This window comes from Natrix helvetica (genome assembly GCF_964273705.1).
Source record: "Natrix helvetica genome assembly, chromosome: W".
NCBI lineage: Eukaryota > Metazoa > Chordata > Lepidosauria > Squamata > Natricidae > Natrix > Natrix helvetica.
Window position 1 is genome coordinate 83901337 of NC_138555.1, and position 22648 is coordinate 83923984.

At 46.8% G+C, this 22648-nt stretch overlaps 2 protein-coding genes across 2 annotated transcripts; one reads left to right on the forward strand and one right to left on the reverse strand.

The window, feature by feature from the left end:
- Window positions 1-792: 792 nt before the first annotated feature.
- On the forward strand, window positions 793-7987 carry LOC309400742 (transcription factor HES-7-like). Its single transcript, XM_081969378.1, has 4 exons — window positions 793-861; window positions 2904-2999; window positions 5473-5563; window positions 7187-7987. The coding sequence occupies exons 1-4, from the start codon at window positions 820-822 to the stop codon at window positions 7564-7566; spliced, it is 609 nt and encodes a 202-aa protein (XP_081825504.1). The 5' UTR covers window positions 793-819; the 3' UTR covers window positions 7567-7987.
- Window positions 7988-14601: 6614 nt separating this feature from the next.
- LOC309400813 (uncharacterized protein) lies at window positions 14602-17596 on the reverse strand. The gene is made up of 2 exons (XM_081969501.1): window positions 17567-17596; window positions 14602-16424 (listed from the first exon to the last, which is right to left on the reverse strand). The coding sequence occupies exon 2, from the start codon at window positions 16411-16413 to the stop codon at window positions 15034-15036; it is 1380 nt and encodes a 459-aa protein (XP_081825627.1). The 5' UTR covers window positions 16414-16424; window positions 17567-17596; the 3' UTR covers window positions 14602-15033.
- Between the last annotated feature and the right edge of the window lie 5052 nt (window positions 17597-22648).

The window sequence follows — 22648 nt, forward strand, 5'->3', positions numbered from 1 at the left end:
GAGAAAAAGAAAGGAAGGAAGGAAAAAGGAAGGAAAAAGGAAGGAAAGTGGAAGAAAGGAAAAGGAAGGAAGAAAAGAGAGAGAGAAAGAAACAGAGAGGAAGAAGGAAGGAGAGAGGGAGGAAGGCAGGCAGGCAGGCAGGAAGAAAGAAAGAAAGAAGGAAGGAAGGAAAGAAGGGAAGAAAAAGGAAGGAAGGAAGGAAGGAAGAAAGAAAAAGGAAGGAAGAAAAGAGGGGGAAAGAAAAGAAAGGGAAAGAAAAAGAAGGAAAGAAAGAAGAAAGAAACACAGAAAGAAGAAGAAAGGAAAAGGAAGGAAGAAGAGAGAGAAAGACAAAGAAAGGAAGAAAGAAGGAGAGAGGAAAGAAGGAAAGAAGGGAAGAAAGAGAGAGAAAGAAAAAGAAAGGAAGAAGGAAGGAGAGAGGAAGGAAGGAAAGAAAGAAAGAGGAAGAAAAGAGAGGGAAAGAAAAAGAAGGAAGGAAAGGAGGAAAGACAGAAAGAAGAAGAAAGGAAAAGGAAGGAAGAAGAGAGAGAAAGACAAAGAAAGAAGGAAGGAAGAAGGAAGGAGAGAGGAAGGAAAGAAAGAAAGAAGGAAAGAAAGAAAGAAGAAAGAAAGAAAGAAAGAAAGAAAGAAAGAAAGAAAGATGGAAGGAAGGAAAGAAAGAAAGAGAAGCCTCCTTGCCCTGCCCTTTTCACACCTCCGGGGGGGCGTGGGGGTGGGGGGGGTGGAGGGGAGGGGAGGGGGGCGAGGGCTTAAAGGAGCCGCGCGCGGGGCGACCACACTCGGCGTCTCCCTTGGACCAGGCGGCGGCGGCGGAGGAGGATGCTGGTGACCGAGAGCTCGCAGCCGGCGGGGGTGAGAAAGGTACCGGCGGCTCTTCCGAAGGGGGCTGGGGGCGCCGCTCCGTCTCCGCCGAGCCCCGGACGGGGAGGGGGCTTCCCCAGCCAAGCCAGCATTAAACTAACCACGATGGGGGGGGGCTCGGTTAGAAACACGGCTGGGTGGGAATCCCTGGGACACGAGGGGGCAGAAGGCTGCTTGTATCCATTGGAGGGCTTGGACGGATGGATTTGATGGATGGATTATTGGCCATCCAAGCCCCAAATAATCAATCGATGGATGGATGGATTATTGGCCATCCAAGAATATTGATTACTTGCCATCCAAGTCTCAAATAATCAATGGACCAATTGATTATTTGCTATCCAAGTCCCTTTTTACTCACCTGCAAAATATGTATGTATGCATGCATGCATGCATGTATGTATGTATGTATGTATGTGTGTGTGTTACTGTGGCTTAGTGGCTAAGACTCCTGCCTCATATGTAATACAGCCCAGGTTCAAATCCCAGTAAGGGTATGGCTAGCTGATGAGAGCTAAATAGCTTGAAATAGATCTATACTAGTCTCCCTTTATTTATCAGCACAAATACAACACACACACACACACACACACACATATATACTAATATATATATATTAATATAATTTTTAATCTTCCAAATCCTCAAGTTTGGGATCACAGATAATTTAAGAAAACATTTTTTTCATCATGTTTATTTCCTGATTTGGGGCGGGGATAGTGGCGGTGGTGGAGGGTTTTTAATATCTTATTATTATATTATTTCTTTTAGATTGTGTTTTGATCTCCTCCTAAGCCCCCCTTGAGTTGCGAGTACACAGCTATATAATTAAAAAAAAATCAAATAGAATAGAATAGAATCACCAAGTTGGAATGGACTTTGGAGGTCTTCTAGTCTAACCCCCTGCTGAATAGAATAGGAATAGGAATAGAATAACAGAGTTGGAAGGGACCTTGGAGGTCTTCTAGTCCAACCCCCTACTGAATAGAATAGGAATAGGAGTAGAATAACAGAGTTGGAAGGGACCTTGGAGGTCTTCTAGTCCAACCCCCTGCTGAATAGAATAGGAATAGGAATAGAATAACAGAGTTGGAAGGGACCTTGGAGGTCTTCTAGTCCAACCCCCTGCTCAGGCAGGAAGCCCTACACCGTTTCAGACAAATGGCTATCCAACATCTTCTTAAAAACTCCCAGTGTTAAATAATAAAAGCACTTGCAATGATAAAATGAAATGAAATGAAAATCATGAAATGAAATAATCGTAAAAATAACAAAAAGAAATAAAACCGAAATGAAACGAAATAACACAATAAAAAGGATAAAATGAAAAGAAATAAAAATAATGAAATGTACTGAACTGAAATAATGAAATGAAATGAAATCATCTGCACCGCTTTAAGCTAAAGCAATTTTCCTTGTTGTGGACTTCAACTCCCAGAATTCCCCAGCCAGCTGGCTGGGGAATTCTGGGAATTGAAGTCCACAGGTCTTAAAATGGCGGAAGCGGAGAAACACAGCTGGAATATTTTAATGAAAAGTTCATCATGGGGACCTATCAAACCCTAATCCAGCATGATTGTGTGAATACATCCCATCCCCTTCTTGAGGTCCAGAAAGCAAAGGCTTAAATCCAGGCACCGCCCCCCCACCCCACCCCCAAATATCTAAATTTTCTGGTGCATTGATAATTAATCATTAGGAGTTGGGGCCGTGGCCTAGAGGTAGAACTCTCACCTCCCAATCAGGAGGCTGTGAGTTTGATCCTAGGTAGAGGCAGATATTTCTCTCTCTGGGCACAATGAGAATGCAGTATATCTGCTGAACAAAACCCCGCACTGGTGACAGGGATCGCATCCGGCCAGTAAACATTCAGTTGCCCAGACTCCATCCCACAATGGCGTCATTAAAAGAAGAAGAAGATTTAGAATTAACCAGTGGAAAGGGGCATTAGCAAGCAGGCGGGCAAAGACCTCCAGGGCTCCCGTATAGATAGCCCACCCCACCCAGGGGTCAACCCCCCATTTGGTTTTCTCTCTCCTCAGATGCTGAAACCCTTGGTGGAGAAACGGCGTCGGGACCGTATCAATAAGAATTTGGAGGAATTGCGCCTTCTTCTCCTGCAGAAAACCCACTGCCAGGTCAGCGAGTGTCGCCCCCTAAAGCTTGACCCCCTCTCCCTTCCCTCCCACCCTCCCACCCACCCACACATGGGATGGGAAGTGTAGTGCATGGCACCTCAGAGCCAGTTTGGTCTAGTGGTGAATGCACCAGACTAGAAACCAGGAGATTGGGAGTTCTAGTTCTGCCTTAGACATGAAAGCTGGTTGGTGACTTTGGGCCAATCTCCAGGAGACGGTGAGTTCTAGTCCCACCTGAGGCATAAAAGCCAGATGGGTGACTGTGGGCCAATTGTCAGGAGACGGTGAGTTCTAGTCCCATCTTACCATAAAAGCAAGATGGGTGACTTTGGGCCAATCACCAGGAGACAGTGAAGAGTTCTAGTCCCACTCTAGGTGTGAAAACTGATTGGATGACTTTGGGCCAATCACCAGGAGATGGTGAGTTCTAATCCCACCCTAGCTGTGAAAGCTGGTTGGGGGACTTTGGGCCAATCACTAGGAGTTGGTGAGTTCCAGTTCCCACCCTAGGCATGAATCCAGCTGGGTAACTTTGGGCCAATCGCCAGGAGACAGTGAGTTCTGGTCCCACCCTAGGTGTGAAAGCTGATTGGACGACTTTGGGCCAATCACCAGGAGACAGTGAGTTCTAGTCCCGCCTATGCCATAAAAACTGGCAGGGTGATTTTAGGCCAATCCCCAGATGTTGGGGAGTTCTAGTCCCACCCTAGGCATGAATCCAGTTGGGTAACTTTTGACCAATCACCAGGAGACAGTGAGTTCTAGTCCTGCCCTAGGTATGAAAGCTAGTTGGGTGACTTTGGGCCAATCACCAGGAGACAGTGAGTTCTAGTCCCACTCTAGGTGTGAAAGCTGATTGGACGACTTTGGGCCAATCACCAGGAGACAGTGAAGAGTTCTAGTCCCACTCTAGGTGTGAAAGCTGATTGGACGACTTTGGGCCAATCACCAGGAGACAGTGAGTTCTAGTCCCGCCTATGCCATAAAAACTGGCAGGGTGATTTTAGGCCAATCCCCAGATGTTGGGGAGTTCTAGTCCCACCCTAGGCATGAATCCAGTTGGGTAACTTTTGACCAATCACCAGGAGACAGTGAGTTCTAGTCCTGCCCTAGGTATGAAAGCTAGTTGGGTGACTTTGGGCCAATCACCAGGAGACAGTGAGTTCTAGTCCCACTCTAGGTGTGAAAGCTGATTGGACGACTTTGGGCCAATCACCAGGAGACAGTGAAGAGTTCTAGTCCCACTCTAGGTGTGAAAGCTGATTGGATGACTTTGGGCCAATCACCAGGAGACAGTGAGTTCTAGTCCTGCCCTAGGTATGAAAGCTAGTTGGGTGACTTTGGGCCAATCACCAGGAGACAGTGAGTTCTAGTCCCACTCTAGGTGTGAAAGCTGATTGGACGACTTTGGGCCAATCACCAGGAGACAGTGAAGAGTTCTAGTCCCGCCTTAGGCATGGAAGCCGGCTGGGTGACTCTGGGCCAATCACCAGGAGACAGTGAGTTCTAGTCCCGCCTATGCCATAAAAACTGGCAGGGTGATTTTAGGCCAATCCCCAGCCGTTGGGGAGTTCTAGTCCCACCCTAGGCATGAATCCAGTTGGGTAACTTTTGACCAATCACCAGGAGATAGTGAGTTCTAGTCCCGCCCTAGGTGTGAAAGCTGATTGGACGACTTTGGGCCAATCACCAGGAGATGGTGAGTTCCAGTTCCTACCCTAGGCATGAATCCAGCTGGGTAACTTTGGGCCAATCACCCTAGGAGATAGTGAGTTCTAGTCCTGCCTTAGTTGTGAAAGCCAGCTGGCTGACTCTGGATCTATCCCACCTCACAGGGTGTTTGTGGTGAGAAAAATAGGAGGAGCAAAGAATACCAGGTATGTTAGCTGCCGTGAGTTATTTATGAAACCAATACAAGCAGGATCTAAATCAATTCAAGAATTAAATCTTCACCAAGATATAAACGCCCAAATTAGTCGTGGCAGTCCTCCATTTTTTTTCTAGGCGGCCTTAAGAGTTGATTGAACCCCCTGCAAGTGCATTGAAGTGCATGAGCCACCTATTTCACTTACCTGCCAGCAGGGGGAGCTCCTGCTCTACCTGACCCAGCAGCTCTTAAAGAGGTATGCCCTAAAATGGCGGACTAGTCAGTGGCTCTATTGGTTAGTTGCATGGGAAGGGAAGGTTGGCGCCAGGGAATTCTGGGAGTTGAAGTCCGCCCCTCTTAAAGGGGCCACACTTGGAAAAAAAAATCACTTACTTACATACCTACTACACTCACATGATTTCATCATCTCCTCCGTCTCCCTCTGTTGGAAGGAAGCCCAGGTGACGTATCTTCTATTCTGTATCTTTAAGTGGGACGCAGCTAGACTGCTCCTGGCTGGGGAGGTTCCACTTGGCAGGCAGCGTCCGGAGTTTCGCGTTGCCCTTTCATCTCTCTCTTCTCGGACCCCTCCCTTTTCTTTCACAGACCCTCAAGAACCCCAAAGTGGAGAAGGCGGAGATCCTGGAGCTCGCCGTGGGGTATCTGCAAGAGAGGAATAAGGCAGCCATTCCCCAGGGTAAGTCAAATTCACCTCTGTAGCCGGTGGGTGGGAAGGAAGGAAAACCGATAGTGGGAGATGAATGGTAGTAAGGGGTGGACTTCAACTCCCAGAATTCCTCATCCAGCGTGTTTTAACATGGGGTGGACTTCAACTCCCAGAATTCCTCATCCAGTATCCTCTAACATGGGGTGGACTTCAACTCCCAGAATTCCTCATCCAGCGTGCTTTAACATGGGGTGGACTTCAACTCCCAGAATTCCTCATCCAGTATCCTCTAACATGGGGTGGACTTCAACTCCCAGAATTCCTCATCCAGCATGTTTTAACATGGGGTGGACTTCAACTCCCAGAATTCCTCATCCAGCATGCTTTAAAGTGGGGTGGACTTCAACTCCCAGAATTCCTCATCCAGCGTGCTTTAACATGGGGTGGACTTCAATTCCCAGAATTCCTCATCCAGCATGTTTTAACATGGGGTGGACTTCAACTCCCAGAATTCCTCATCCAGCATGCTTTAACATGGGGCGGACTTCAACTCCCAGAATTCCTCATCCAGCATGCTTTAAAGTAGGGTGGACTTCAACTCCCAGAATTCATCACCCAGCGTGCTTTAACATGGGGTGGACTTCAACTCCCAGAATTCATCACCTAGCATGCTTTAACGTGTGTGTGGGGGGGGGGGCGGGGAACGGTGAACAGGCCTTCAATTCCCAGAATTCCCTAGCCAGCACCCAACCATCTTTGACATGGTGCTTAAGCAAATCACTGCAGTTGTTAAGTAAGTTACACAGTCATTAAGTGAATCTGCCTTACCCATTGACTTTGCTTGTCAGAGGGTCGCAAAAGGGGTTCTCTTGACCCCGGGACACTGCGACCGTCATAAATGTGAGTCAGTGGTGGTCAAGCGCATGATGCTGTTGCGACCGTCATAATGACAGGTCGTCCTCGACTTACGACCCAAAATTAAAGCCCCAAATTGATGTTGCTCAGTTGAGAAATTTGTTAAGCAGGTTTTGCCTCAGTTTTAATGACTTTTCTCGTCATGGTTGTTAAATGAATCCCTGTGGTTGTTAAGTGAGTTCAGCTTCCCCATTGACTTTCCCTGTCTGAGAGTCGCAAAAGGAGTTCACTTGACACAGCCACCGTCAAAACTGTGAGTCAGTGGTCAAGCATCCAAATGTCAATCCCGTGACTGCAACCGTCGTAAGTGTGAAAAAAGGGTCACAAGTCCCTTTTTTTCAGTGCCGTCGTCATTTTGAGCGGTCACTAGGCGAATTGTCGTAAGGCGAGGAGTATTTGTATATGCCGGTTGCCCAGGGCCTGAATTTGGATCCTGTGACCACAGGGTCGTAAGTGCGAGGACTGGCCTTAAGTCGCTTTTGGCAACTTCGAATGCTTGCCAAAACAACAGTCGTAAGCCGAGGACTACCCGGAGGCTCGGTTTCCCAATCCAGAGGGGGATTTTCCATTTAAAAAAAGGGGGGGGCATAAATCTTCGAATTTGATTCGAATTTGTGGCTTCTACTGGCTGATTTTGGAACGCCACCGGTTTCTAGATCCGGTGCTGGTTAGGGCTGCCCTTAGTTTGGGTTGGCCGTGACCAGCCTCCTCCCGGCTCTTGCCGTTCCCCTGTTCCAGGTGCGAATCCCTCCGAAGTTGGCGGCCTGCAGACCTGCTACGCCAGGGGCTTCCGGGCGTGTTTCGGACACCTAGCCTCCTTCATCCGGCGAAGCCCCCCGTCCGTCCAGAGACACCTGTGGGAGACACTTCATATCTATCTCACCGCCACGTTGGATCCGTCACCGGTGGATTTTTCTCCCGCTTCGTCGGCCGAGGAATCTCCCGCCGGGACTCCCGAAGCTTCCTGCTCCCAGTTGCGGCCAAACCAAACTTTTGCCATCTTGGAGGGGGCTTCCTGCAGCACGGGACAGCTGGGGGGCCGGCTGAGAGACCCCCGAACCCCCCCGTCGGTCAAAAACATCTCCCTGCATCCCCCCTTCTGGCGTCCTTGGCCCTAAGGGGGGGGGGTAAATAATCCCGACCTCCCCCTCTTTGCTCCTTCAAAAAAACACAAAACCCTGATATTGTTGGGGTTAACAAACTGACTTTTCCATTCACAGCTCTCCTGTAGTGTACATAATTCTTAGGGACTAGCGACTTGGATTCCCGCTTTTGTCCCAGGCCTGGCTGAAGGCATTGGGGGATCCTAGCTAAAGGAATGATTTTAGAAACTCTTGGTTTTATGGCCTGGATGTTGGCTTCAAAGACAACTCCCTGGTTTTAAGAATCGAGGTTTAGCGTAACTTGGGAATTCAAAGTAACCACGATTGACGGTTTGGTTTCTTTTAATGGTTCTTTTTATTTTTATTTTTTGAAAAATATTGTTTTTTAAGGGCCAGGGCACACAACGCTCCAATATATTTCTTGCATTGACAAGAAAACCAGAAATAAGAGACTGATGATTGAGCTTCACACTTACGACCATCGTAGCCTCCTCACCGTCACAATTCGGGGAACTGGCACGTACTTAACGACGGTTGTAGCCTCCTGGTTGTCAATGCGATCTGCGCTTGTGACCTTCCCACGAGCTAAGTCGGGAGGAAGCTGGATTCGTTTAGTGGCCATGCAATTCAATTAACGAATGTAGCAAAAAGGTCGTAGAAATCATGACGGGGGGACTCGCTTAACAACCACATGGCTTAGACCCGGAAAGCCTGATTCCCAAATTGAGGCCGTAAAATGAGGACTGGCTGTAAATTTTCAATGTATTATCCTGGATCCCAGAGAGGTAAGTAAGTTTTGGGAAAACAACTGGTGACATTTTTCAGGATCTTCTCCGCAAACAGCCGTGGGATTTGGGTTTTTAAAAAACTTTTTCAGACATGTGGACTTCAACTCCCAGAATTCTCCAGGGAACCACATTGCTGGCAAAATATTTTTTTTCCCTAGAAAAATTAGACCCCTTGGGACACACACACAAAAAAAAAGTCAGTTGCATTGGCCGGGAATCGAACCCGGGCCTCCCGCGTGGCAGGCGAGAATTCTACCACTGAACCACCAATGCATCTGCTGCAGATGTGATGGACAATCCATCCTATTGGGTGCTACTCTAGTCCATTTTTGCTTTTAAATTTATTTATTTCTCTAATTTACATCGCTCTCCAGCTAACAAAAAGCACAACTCTTTTTCTCCCTAATTTTGAAAAACGATTAGGATTTTTTTTAAAAAAATTCCTTCTGAATTTCAATTCCTGGTGACTTGAGGAATTTTCCACGCAGTTTCCCTGGCTGCGTTGCAAAGTCCAAATATCGTCTTCCTTTCTCAATTCCAGATGTGCAGCAATGTAGTCCTCGACGTACGACCGCAATGGAGCCCGACATTTTTGTTGCTAAGCGAGACATTGGCGAAGGGAGTTTTGCTCCCTCTTAGGACTTTTGGATTTGTTAAGTAAATCACCTTTAATGACCCCGTAATCCCTTGCGGGGTGGAGTCTTGGGCAACTGAATGGAGCGGAGTGTTTTACTGGCCGGATACCCTTCCTGGTCGCCAATGCGGAGTTTTGTTCGGCAGATATATTCTCATTGAGCCCAGAGAGAGAAATATTTGCCTTTACTTAGGATCGAACTCACAGCCTCTTAACTGGGAGGCGAAACCCCCACCTCTAGGCCACGGTACCATTCTATGTCAAGTGAATCACTGCAGTTGTTAAATAAGCAAGAATCAGGTTGTTAAGTGAACCTGGCTTCCCCGTGGACTTTGCTTGTCGGAAGGTCGCAAAAGGGGACCGTGTAACCCCGGGGAATCTGCGACCGTCATAAGTACGAGTCGGCTGCCAAGTGTTTTTTCCCCCCCGTTTTATTCCAATTTTCCTTTAGATGGTTATTTTATTCCAACGTCATTTTAAATCGGACATTATCCAGTTCCAGTTTTAAATTGCTTTTAGTAATAATTTCGTTTTGGGGAATTCACAATTACGAAACACGATTGTGTCATTTCCCCCCCCCCACCCCCCATACACTGCTGTTCTAACTTCAAACGGTCGCTCAACAAACTCTAGTACGTCGAGGACTACCTGTCCAAAGTCCACACAACATCTGCGTCTTAACAATTCCAGATGTGGAGCGGTTTCTCAGCCGCGTACCAATAACTTGCCGGCTGGGGAATTGGTGGGTGTCAAACTCAAATTTCATTGAGGGCCGTATCGGGACTGTGGTTGACCTGGGGGGGGGGGTTTCCGGGTGGGTGTGGCCAGCTTGACACCACTCCCCAAACTGCTGCCATGTTTCCTCTCTGCACTGGGCCGAAGCGGGCCAACTCCTTTCATTTTCCATGATGGCCCCTTGGGCCGGATCAGACCACATCGTGGGCCGAATCCGGCCCGCAGGCCTTGAGTTTGACACTCCTGCAGTAGAAGCTATTCTTAAAAGGGGAGTTCCTTGTATTACAGGCAGCGTCCAACTTACGAACGTTCGCTTAGTGACAGTTCAAAGTTACGACTTATGTCTGCTTTCCCCACGACCGTTGCAGCCTCCCCTCCCTAGCTGTGCGATCCAGGTTCGGACACTCGCCAACGGACTCGCATTTACGACGGTTGCAGCGTCCCCAGGGGGGGTCACTCAATTCCCTTTTGCGACCGTCTTGACGAGCCAAGTCAACGGGGAAGGCAGGCTCGCTTAACAACCGGGCGACTCACTTAAACGACTGCAGCCATTCCCATTCGCTGAAGAGCAGCGGCAAGAGAGGTCGTAAAACGGGGCAAACCTCCCTCAGCCACTGTCTTGCTTAGCCTTTAAAAAGCTGGACTGCGGTCATACGTGAAGACTCTTATTGATTTCTGATTGTTTTGTACCGTGTGTCAAATATATTTTAATATTATTGGGGGGGGCACAGTTCCTTTTAAAAGATAATAATTAATAGAGTTTTTGTCTAATGCTGCTAATGCTTTCAAAAGAGAGATTTGAAATATACAGGGGTGAAAGGACTAAATAAATAGGACAAATGAAGATTTTTTTCTTACAAATCCTGTAGGAAAATGACTTTTTAATCTAGGATGAATTACGGAGCTAGCCGACTGTTGTAAAAGACATTTGCACAAAATAAAACTTTAAATTTCTGTCCCTCTTCAATTGGCTTTTGTTCTCCGTAGAATTAGCTCACGAGTTCCGTATAAATGCAAAATTGACTATTTTTCATTTGGATGGTGTCTCTTTGCAAGCCTCGAAGTCTTGATCCCTTTCAAAATTCAAATGTTCTTTTAATTTTTATTTTTATCGGTTGAAAACTATAGGTTAGATTGGTGTATTTCAGTCAGGGTGGTCTTTTTAAGCGGTGGACTTCAACTCCCAGAATTCCCCGGCCAGCAAAGATCTGATGACATTATAACATTGGCCTTTTCAGTTTTCCATCCCTAACGACACAATTTGCCCTTTTCCAATAAATGCGTCACTCAGCAAAAACATCTCAAGTTCATCATCCTTGCCAGGGCAATGGAATGGAGCTAGCAGTATTTACTGGCCGGATGCCCTTCCCTGTTGCCAATGCAGAGTTTTGTTTCGGCAGATATATTCTCATTGTGCCCAGAGAGAAAAATCAGCCTCTACCTAGGATTGAGCTCACAGCCTTCTGATTGCGAGGCGACAGCTCCACCTCTAGGCCACCGCGCCGTTCCAAATCTCAAGATCACATCTGCAATTACCGACAATGCCAACAATGTGTGTATGAACGGCCTGTGCCCCAGTGTGCTTATATTTGCACTAAACCCTATTTTGTTAAATATGCACATGATTTGACCTGTTTTATTCCATTTTGAGTTCTTCAATCGCTTGGTTGTAAACTTCCTTGACAAGTTTATAGTCCTCATGGAGGAAGAGTTGCTTCATTTTTCACCCCAGCCGGCAATCTTCCCGTCACACAAACCTCGTGGGTTTGTGTAGTTTGTGATTGTCACAACATGGCTTGTTTCCTCCTCTCCTCAGATGTGTTTCTTACTTTACAGCTGGAATTCGAATTCAAGCTTAGAGCAACGGTGTAAAGAAATTTTGGGGCTGACTTTCTTTCGCCATGCAAAAAGCACCCGAGAAAACGAAATATAGCTTGTGTAAGAGGCACGCCAGTAAATAATCTTTGAAGTCTTTGTTTATCATGGTTTCCATCATCCTGTTAGGCTGGTTTATGGTTTAAGGCACGAAGCTAACCCGGGAAACAGGTTAAATTGAGAATTAACTTAATACTTTTGTACTTTAATTGTACAAATGCAACCGCAGGTTTTTTAATGCCAGAAATGAATGAGGCAGTAACGGAAAATGCCCAATGCCAATAGTCCTCGACTTGCGACCGCAACTGAACCCCAAATTTATGTTGCTAAGTGAGACATTTGTTCAGCGGGTTTTGCCTCGTTTTACGATCTTACCGTGGTCGTTGTTCTGACCTAGGCTTCCTAAGACTACAAAGCACACGCTCAGTCCCCCAAACCCTCTTATTTATTTCAACGGCTGTGAATTATGTTCATTCCCAGCCCGTAATGAGTCATAAAATAGTTTGTAAAGAGTGCGAAAGAAGTCTGCCAAAGTCTTTCGGGATAAGGCTGATAAGCGCCCACCTTGATCTCCCTTGAAACGCTGCCAAAGACCTAATTGGCAATTAGCTTGGCAAGGACACACGGAACACAGAGTCAAAACAGAGCTTCAGAATTTAAACCGACCAGGACGAACAAAGTTGCTTCCCTTTGCTCCTCCTTTATGTCCTAGGGGAGGAGCCAATCATCTCCAAGCCTTACTCCCAAGTCGCCCCTTTTGTCTTAACTGTGCTTGCCTTCTGGCAGCTCTGCACATGCGCGCACTGGGAACAGGCTCCAGCTGTTCTTCTGCCTCACTGATGTCTGACTCCGAAGGCAGCTGTTAACTGGCATACGGCCCTGGCCCTCTCTCTGCTTCCGACACAGAGCCCGCGTCCGAGCCTTCCCCAGACCCAGGACTGGCCCACGTTCCTCCCCAACCCTCTCACTCTCTGACTCTGCTGCCAGCTCTGCAGCTGCTGGCAGACCGCAACAGTTGTTAAGTGATTCACTACTATTGTTAAGTTAGCCACACGGTCGTTAAGTGAATCCGGCTTCCCCCTGGACTTTGCAAAAGGGGATCACGTGAGACCCGCCACCGTTGTGAGTCCACGGCAGTTGCCAACCGTCCAAATTTTAATCACGTAACCACGGGGACGTTGCAACGGTCGTAAATGTGGGACATGGTCACTTTCCCCCCAGTACCGTTGTAACTTCAGTCACTCAAAAGAACGGTCATAAGTCGAGGACTAGCTATATAATAATAGCTGGGACGGTTAGAGTGATACGTAAATGTAATACAGGCAGGATATGAATAAAATAAAATGGAAATAATTCAATTAATATGCCAATGTGACCAAAATCTACCCCTTTTTCGTTTTAATGGGTATTATATTGACCCAATACTGACATATTGACTCTTTTTTTTTTTTTTACTCTTTCCTGACTGAAAGTAACTTTTGACGAAGAATAATACTGATTTATTAAGTTTATATATCGGCTCACTCCCTGCCGCGAAATGAAATAAAGTTAAAATGGATCCCAAAGATTCTAGTCCTCAGGAGCTCTTTGGCTTCCGGTCCAAACCCAGGGTAACTAGTGGCCTTTGCCAAGGCTAACACTTCCCCCCCCCCCCAAAAAAGCCATATTCTGGATTTGTTTTTTTTAAAAAATATCCTAAAGGAAGATACGGGAAAACTTCACCCCAATCTGGTATGCTCCTTTCTATTATTATTTTATTACTAGCCGATAACCCGGCGTTCCCTGGGTATTTATTTATAGGGGGGAAATGTCCAGACCAAACGTAATTTCTAATGTTGGATTTCCCCCCTTACTAGAGGGAGCCCCTTTGTGGAGTACTGTGAAGCCGTTTATCGCGGCAACTCCACTGTACAAAAGAAGCCATTTTACAGCAGTACAGTCGAAGCCATTTTAAGGCACAACAGGCTGTATCTTAACAGAACACACACAGCCCGAGGGGTTTTAGGGGTGTCTTACCCCCAGTTATTTGTTTCCAGAGGGCCATTTGGTTGAAATTGCTCGAGGCGTTCCAGAATTACGCTGGAACATACATATACACACACGTTTTTATATATATAGATTATTATTATTATTTATTAAATTTATTTGCCGTCCATCTCAGTGGCTCTTGGGGGTTCTCTTAACTACCATGCCAGCTAGAGGTTTACCTGGGTACAAGCCTGGGCTTGAGCCGGGATCCACATCACCAGGGAACCCAACTCATCAATCATCCTCTAATACGAATTAAAGAATTAAATGCAGGGTGTGTTTCGTTTCCCCGACACTCTGCGGAGGCAGATAAACGGTACTGGGGTGGTTAATCCGCTTTGCAAAACAAGCGTCAATGGTAATTGAATGACTCACGGCGATTTACACAAAGGATACAAGTCGGCGTAAGACAGTGATTCTCAACCTCGGCAGTTTTAAGCTAGATGGACGTCAACCTCAGCCACTTTTAAGGTGAGGTTAAGGTGTGGACTTCAACTCCCAGAATTCCCCAGCCAACATGAAGTTCAGCAACCTGTCACTTTAAGATGGGTGGAGTTCAACTCCCAGAATTCCCCAGACAATATGGCTGTTAGCAACCTTGATAACTTTAAGATGGTGGACGTCAACTCCCAGAATTCCCCAGACAATATGGCTGTTAGCAACCTTGGTAAAATGGGTAGACTTCAATTCCCAGAATTCCCCAGACAATATGGCTGTTAGCAACCTTGGTAAAATGGGTAGACTTCAATTCCCAGAATTCCCCAGACAGCATGGAAGTCAGCAATGTTGTTAAGATGGTGGACTTCAACTCCCAGAATTCCCCAGACAATATGGCTGTTAGCAACCTTGGTAAAATGGGTGCACTTCAACTCCCAGAATTCCCCAGCCAGCATGGAAGTCAGCAATGTTGGTAACTTTTAAGATGGTGGACTTCAATTCCCAGAATTCCTCAGCCAGTTGGAGGTTAGCAACCTTGGTAAGATAGGTGGACTTCAACTCCCAGAATTCCTCAGCCAGTATGGAGGTTCGCAACCTTGGTAAGATGGGTGGACTTCAACTCCCAGAATTCCCCAGACAATATGGCTGTTAGCAACCTCAGCTACTTTCAAACATGTGGACTTCAATTCCCAGAATTCCCTAGCCAGCATGGCTGGCTGGGGAATTCTGGGAGTTGAAGTCCATCCATCTTACAGTGGCCAAAACTGAGAATCACTAAGCTATGGATTCTCTACCCTAGATTTCTGAACTGTTCACACCAAAATCAATTTCAAGAATACAGTCTAACGGCGGCCCACAACTCTTGGTTCAGTTTTGGGGTGAAACCTGACCCCGCCCTGGGCACAAAGTCTCAATTCAGGCCTGGTCTCCCCCACAATTCTCGCCGCACCACCACCGCCGGCCTCCTTCCGCTCTTCCCGCTCCTCATATCCTCCCCGCCATGTACATGCAGAGCGCGTCCCGGACCTTCTCTGACCGTGTGGCGGGTTTAATGCGCGTATCGGGGCGCTGCAGGGGCTGTTCGAAGGTGGCGGCCAGCTGCCTGGCCTCCACCTCCCACTTGTCCTCGTAGGCCTCCCCTTTCTCCTCACAGATGTTATGCAGGACGCAACAGGCCGAGATGAGGCGGGGAAGGTTCTCCACCGCGCAATCGTTGCGTCCCGTCAGGCAGCGCCACCGGCCCTTCAGGCGGCTGAAGGCTTCTTCCAAGGGTTCCTGGCACCGGCGCAACGTGGCGTTGAAGGCCTCCTTGGTCTCATCCAGACCGTCGGTGTAGGGCACCATCAACCACGGAAGGAGAGGGTAGGCCGGCCCTCCTAGAATGACCCTAGGGATGGATACGCCATCGATCTCCACCGCACCGGGAGCGAAGAGGGTCCCTTCCTGACCTTTGGTGAACAAGGTGGACTTGTTGAAGATTTTGGCTTCGTGCGTCTTTCCGGGCCATCCCGCGCTGAGATGGGTGAACTTCCCTTGGTGGTCCACCAAAGCTTGCAAGGCCATGGAGTAGTAGCCCTTGGTGTTGACGTACTCCGACGCTTGGTGAGGAGGACACAGGATGGGCATGTGGCTGGTGCCCACCAAGCCGGCGCAGTTGGGGAACCCCCTCGCCTCGAAACCGCGGACGATCTCCGCCAGGTTGCTCCCCACGTTGACCGTGGAGCGCATAAGCACCCTCTGAATGGCCCGGCAGACTTCCAGCACCACCGATCCGGCAGTGGACCTGCCGACGCCGAATTGGTTGCCGACGTCGCGGTAGCAGACGGAGGTGGCTAGCTTCCAGAGGGCGATGGCCACCCGCTTCTCCACGCTCAGCGGGATCCGCATGCGCGTCTTCTGGCGCTGCAACGCCGGAGACAGCCGGGCGCAAAGGTCCAAGAAGGTGGCCTTGCACATTCGGAAATTCTGCAACCACTCGCTATCGTCCCAGGTCTCCAGGACTGTCCGGTCCCACCACTCGGTGCTACGCGGGCGAGCCCAGAAGCGTCTCTCCACCGAACGCAGGCGTCCGCCGCGCCGGTAACCGGCACTGCAGGTCTGTCTGGCCAGGAAGACCTCTTCCTCTTCGGCATCCTCTTCTTCCTCGCCTTCCTCCTCCTCCTCCTCTTCCTTCTCCTCCCCCAGCTCGTCTTCTCCCTCCTCCTCTCCTCCTCCTCCTCGCTGCCGTAGGGAGCGCAGGAAGGCCCACCGACGGCGAGAGGCCGCGGCCGAAGAGGCTTCCCCACGGGCCCGTAAGTACTCCATCATCAGCGTGCCGGATTGCACAACGTACCACAGAGTGGCATCCCTCTGGGCAGCATCCATGCTGAATGTCGCTGGAAGAGAAGAAGAGAAATAAGGCTTTTTAAAAATGGCTGCATCCCTTTCTCCTTGCAGGCTCCTCTGGCTGGCTGGGGAATTCTGGGAGTTGAAGTCCACAAGTCTTAAAGTTCCCAAGTTTGGACACCCCTGACATAAACCATTAAAGCATTGTCTTAGAAGTCTTTTCTTTTCTTTCTTTTTTCTTTCCTTCTTTCTCTCTTTCTCCCTCCCCCCTTTCTCTCCTGTATTCTCTCCTTCCTTTTTTCCTCTTTCCTTTCTCTCTTTCTTTCTCTCCTTCCTTTTCTTTTTCTTTTTTCTTTCTTTCTCTTTCTTCCTCCCCCTTTCTCTCCTGTATTCTCCTTCCTTTCTCTTTCTTTCTCCCTCTCCCTTTCTCTCCTATCTTCTCTCCTTCCTTTTCTTTCTTTCTTTCTTTCTTTCTCTTTCTTTCTCTTTCTTTCTCCCTCTCCCTTCCTCTCCTATCTTCTCTCCTTCCTTTTCTCTTTCTTCTTTCTTTTTCTCTTTCTCCCTCCCCCTTTCTCTCCTGTATTATCTCCTTCCTTTTCTTTTTCTTTCCTTTCTCTTTCTTTCTCCCTCTCCCTTTCTCTCTTCTCTCCTTCCTTCTTTCTTTCTTTTTCTTTCTTTCTTTCTGCCTCCCCTTTCTCTACTGTATTCTCTCCTTCCTTTTCTTTTTCTCTTTCTTTCTCCCTCTCCCTTTCTATCCTATCCTCTCTCCTTCCTTTTCTTTCTTTCTTTCTCCTTGTCTTTCTCTCCTATCTTCTCTCCTGCCTTTTCTTTCTTTTTTTCTTCCTCTCTTTTTCTCCTATTTTCTCTCCTTCCTTTTCTTTCTTTCTTTCTCACTCCCCCTTTCTCTCCTATCTATCTTCCTTCCTTCCTTCCCTACCTAACCTTAACCCTGCCCCACACCCACCCATCCATCTATCACGCTTATCCCCTTCTCCATCCCACCACACTGCCAACATCTGGTAACATTTATTTTGCTTTCAACAACCTGGAATGAAGTTTTTGAGGCCTACAGCTTGGTGGGGGGGGGGGGGGAGAGAGCAGCCCCAAGAATAGTTAAGAAGAGTCTCAGAGGTCATCTAGCCCAACCCCATCCCCAGGCAGTAATCATTACAGCCCCCTGCAGCAGCCCTACCCAGGATCTTATCCAACTGACTTCTACGCAGGACCAGGCCACCCAACTTCGTGTTGACTCTCCTTGACCCCAGGCTCACCAATGACCGTCCTTCCTCGCGGGGTTGTTGTAGGATGCCCCGATTAGAACAGAATAGAATACAATACAATAAGGAATGGAATGGAATTCAGAACTAGAATATATGGAATGGAATAGAATTCAGAACTAGAATGGAATGGAATGGAATAGAATAGGAATAGAATAGGAATGGAATGGAATTCAGAACTAGAATAGAATACAATACAAATTGTATTGTATTCTATTCTAGTTCTGAATTCCATTCCATTCCTTGTATTGTATTGTATTACAATAAGGAATGGAATAGAATTCAGAACTAGAATGGAATGGAATGGAATAGAATAGAATAGGAATTTATAACTAGAATGGAATGGAATAGAATAGGAATGGAATAGAATTCAGAACTAGAATAGAATACAATACAATAAGATAAGGAATGGATTGGAATTCAGAACTAGAATGGAATGGAATGGAATAGAATAGGAATGGAATTCAGAACTAGAATAGAATAGACTATATGGAATGGAATTCAGAACTAGAATGGAATGGAATAAGAAGAATAGAACAGAACAGAAGAGAATAATAACTTTATTGTCACTTAGAATGTATTCCAATCGGCATACGTTAAAGTGAAATTGTCATTTGTGGCATGCAGCTCTCAAAGGGGTCACCGCCTCCAATATATAACTACCTACTGCAACAGAATAAATACATACAAAATTATGCATATAATACAGAATTGTGCATATCATTTGAGATTGCAAAGCCATGCAATTCCTCCTCCCATCGGGCTTCTACCCGGTTCACACAACCCCCTTCTTCTACTTCCGCCATCTCTCCTTTGCCATTTTTTCCCCCATCCCTCTTTTTATTTTTTATTTTTTGCAAGGGTTGCAAACATAGGCCAGCATTGAAACAAACCTTCGGGGGTTGCCACCACCGAATAGATCGATGTTCCAGGACCCGGGAGAAAAAGGAGGGAAGAGAAGAAGAAAGTCGAAAGGAAGCTGGGGGAGAAAGAGAGGGAAAAAATCGGGTTTATTTTGCACAGAGATAAAATAGCAAAAGCAAAGGAGCCCAGCCTGGCAATTCAAGGGTTAACCCGACCCGGGAAAGGGAGGGGTCGGAAAAGCTGGAGCGAGGAGGAAAGACTCCGCCCACTTCTCCTAAGCAACGGGCCTGGCCCCGCCCACGCTTCCAACCTCGCCTTTTGTTCTCTGAACGGGCCCCGAGCGAGGAAAGAACGGGATATGCAAATGAACAGCGACGCCATTGGCTGGGCGGCCTCCCCCGCCTCCTTTCCAACGGCGGGGGAGCGAACGGTGGGGAAACAGGGCGCCAGTCGCGGTTCCATGGTGTAATGGTGAGCACTCTGGACTCTGAATCCAGCGATCCGAGTTCGAGTCTCGGTGGGACCTGGTTATTATTATTATTATTATTATTATTATTATTATTATTATTATTATTATTATTATTATTATTATTATTATTATTATTATTATTATTATTATTATTATTATTATTATTATTATTATTATTATTATTATTATTATTATTATTATTATTATTATTATTATTATTATTATTATTATTATTATTATTATTATTATTATTATTATCTGCGACCCAAATTCATTTATTTAATCTGGCCAAATTCTCCTTCCAATATCGTTTTATGGCAAGGGCGTGGTTTAAATCACGCAACCACAAAAGCAATCGTTTGCAAAACCCACAAACCGCATGAAAAGATTTAATGCTGAATTAAATCTTGATAAGCTGCCTATGGATATTCAGAAGGGACCTATGCAGACATTAAGAGGGCTCTCTGCAAAATTCAATCTTAATTGGTACTTTTAATTTGCTTTTTTTTTATATAAGCAATAGCAGTGTTTTTCAACCTTGATAAAGTTTAAGATGGTTGGGCTTCAACTCCCAGAATTCCCTAGGCAGCCATGTTGGCTGAGGAATTCTGGGAATTAAAATCCATCCATCTTCAATTTGCCACTGTAGAAAAACCAAGGTTTACAACAGCGTTTTTCAACCTTAAGATGGTTTGACTTCAACTCCCAGAATTCCTCAGACAATATGGCTGTCAGCAACCTTGGTAACTTTAAGATGGTTGGACTTCAACTCCCAGAATTCCTCAGACAATATGGCTGTTAGCAACCTTGGTAACTTTAAGATGGGTGAACAACTCCCAGAATTCCATAGGCAGCCATGTTGGCTGAGGAATTCTGGGAGTTGAAGTCCACCCTTCTCCAATTTGCCATGGTAGAAAAACCAAGGCTCCCAGCAGTGTTTTTCCAACCTTAAGATGGTTGGACTTCAACTCCCAGAATTCCTCAGACAATATGGCTGTTAGCAACCTTGGTAACTTTAAGATGGTTGGACTTCAACTCCCAGAATTCCTCAGACAATATGGCTGTTAGCAACCTTGGTAACTTTAAGATGGTTGGACTTCAATTCCCAGAATTCCTCAGACAATATGGCTGTTAGCAACCTTGGTAACTTTAAGATGGGGGGACTTCAATTCCCAGAATTCCTCAGACAATATGGCTGTTAGCAACCTTGGCAACTTTAAGATGGGGGGACTTCAATTCCCAGAATTCCTCAGACAATATGGCTGTTAGCAACCTTGGTAACTTTAAGATGGGGGGACTTCAATTCCCAGAATTCCTCAGACAATATGGCTGTTAGCAACCTTGGTAACTTTAAGATGGGGGGACTTCAACTCCCAGAATCCCTCAGACAATAATGGCTGTTAGCAACCTTGGTAACTTTAAGATGGGGGGACTTCAACTCCCAGAATTCCTCAGACAATAATGGCTGTTAGCAACCTTGGTAACTTTAAGATGGGGGGACTTCAACTCCCAGAATTCCTCAGACAATATGGCTGTTAGCAACCTTGGTAACTTTAAGATGGGGGGACTTCAATTCCCAGAATTCCTCAGACAATATGGCTGTTAGCAACCTTGGTAACTTTAAGATGGGGGGACTTCAACTCCCAGAATTCCTCAGACAATAATGGCTGTTAGCAACCTTGGTAACTTTAAGATGGGTGAACAACTCCCAGAATTCCGTAGGCAGCCATGTTGGCTGAGGAATTCTGGGAGTTGAAGTCCAACTGTCTTAAAGTTACAAGGGTGAAAAAACAACTGTTTACGGTGTTTTTATAGTTTTTAATACGGTATTCTAAAATTCCCATAGAAAGTCGGGTTTCTGGAGCAATGCCCAGACACCCGCCCACTTATTTTGCCCAGATGCTGCCTTTCTTTCCCAAACGGATGTGTCATGCATTTTTTCTCCCCTCAGGAAAGGTGGCCACCAGGAGATCACAGCATGCTTCACGCGCCACCCGGCAATGAGAGGGCGGCCTGCTCACCAGAGCAGGTGGACTTGGAGGAAATTCCAGGTGGAGACGGGAATGTTTTCACATAGCAACCGGTGTGAGTCTCTCAGCTTCAAAGGCGGAGAAATTAGCATTTTCTCAGGCTGGATCCGATGGGATCCCAGCCATTTGCCCTTGAGCGGGATCCACCATCTCTCTGAAATTTTTTTGCATTTTATATTTACAACTCTCGTTTGAAGTTACAACAACACTGAAAAAAAATGACTTTCGACTAGTCCTCACACTTACGACCACAGTCACGGGATGAAAATTCCGGTGCTTGGCCATCGGCATGTATTTATGATGGTCCTGGATTATAGGATCACCTTTTGAGAACCTTTCCCAGGTGGCTTCGGACAAGTAAAAGTCAAAGGGGAAAAGCTGGCTTCGGTTAAGGACTGTGCGATTCACTTAACAACCGTGGCAAAAAAGGAGAGGTGTGATTCATTTAATAAGCGTCTTGTTTAGCAATGGGAAGTCTGGATGAATCCTGGAAATCGGTGGGCCGGCAAATAAATAGGACCCTCCCCCTAATCCTTAGTTCAGCCTTTCAGTTGTCTTAGGGCTGCAGGTTCGAGAATTCCCATCTAGGATGTCCAACCGGCCAGCCACAGATCTGGAGGCATGAAGTTTAGGAAGGCCACCCTAGATTCCTTCTGTATCTCAAATCTAACCGAGGCTTCCCAAGAGCGTGACGCAAACTCCTTGTCCCGACAAAAAACCCTTTTATTAATTTGCTTTGAATTCTCATTCACATCCTGCAAAGTCTTTCCAGGGAGGATTTACAGTCACAGACCTTCTCTGGCTTGGAGAGCTGCCAGGGTGATATCTGTCAAACTTGGCCAGGTGTCTCAGAGAGTCCCGAACCAATGAAGCGAACTCCTGCAAACTCCACTCCCCTGGCGCTCCCTCTTTTATTCCCTCTGGGAGGGGCCGTTCACCGTTCACCTGTGGCTTTACTCCCAAGTCGACCCCTGTTCTTTAGCCGTTCCCTTCATCTGGCAACTCTGCGCATGCGCACACTGGGAACAGGCTCCAGCTGTTCTTCTGCTGCACTGATCTCTGACTCCGAAGGCAGCTGATCACTGTCGGACGGCCCTGGCCCCCTCTCTGCCTCCGACACAGAGCCCTCCTCAGAGCCTTCCCTGCTGCCAGCTCCACTGGCAGCCGACACTAAGCTAAAATAAAACAGTCCCAATTTGCTGGGAAAAAAAATGGAAGAACTTCAAGCTGTGAATGTTGTTTTTTCCCCCCTCCTCATAATTAGAATATCTAACATTTTATCACTGAGACCGTTCCAAAAATCTGATTTCCTTGGGCAAAAACACAACAGTTAAACTTTTTAAAGGGGATCCCCAAAACCAAAAAAACACACCCCTTCTGATGATCTCTAGCCACCTCTACCCTAACCATAAAAAGCGTTCTTTGGACCCTAGGCTCCCAGAGTTGGAAAATACTCCCAGAGGTCATCTGTCCCACCCCTGTTCCGTTTAGGGTCTACTGATAGGGTCTGGTTTTGCTTCTCTTTCAAGGCATCCACTGAAGGAGAATTAGTTTCACTAACCCCTTTTGGAGTCGACAAGCTTGAATTATTATTTTTTTCCCCAAAAGAATTCAAAGGAATTCTGGATAACCGC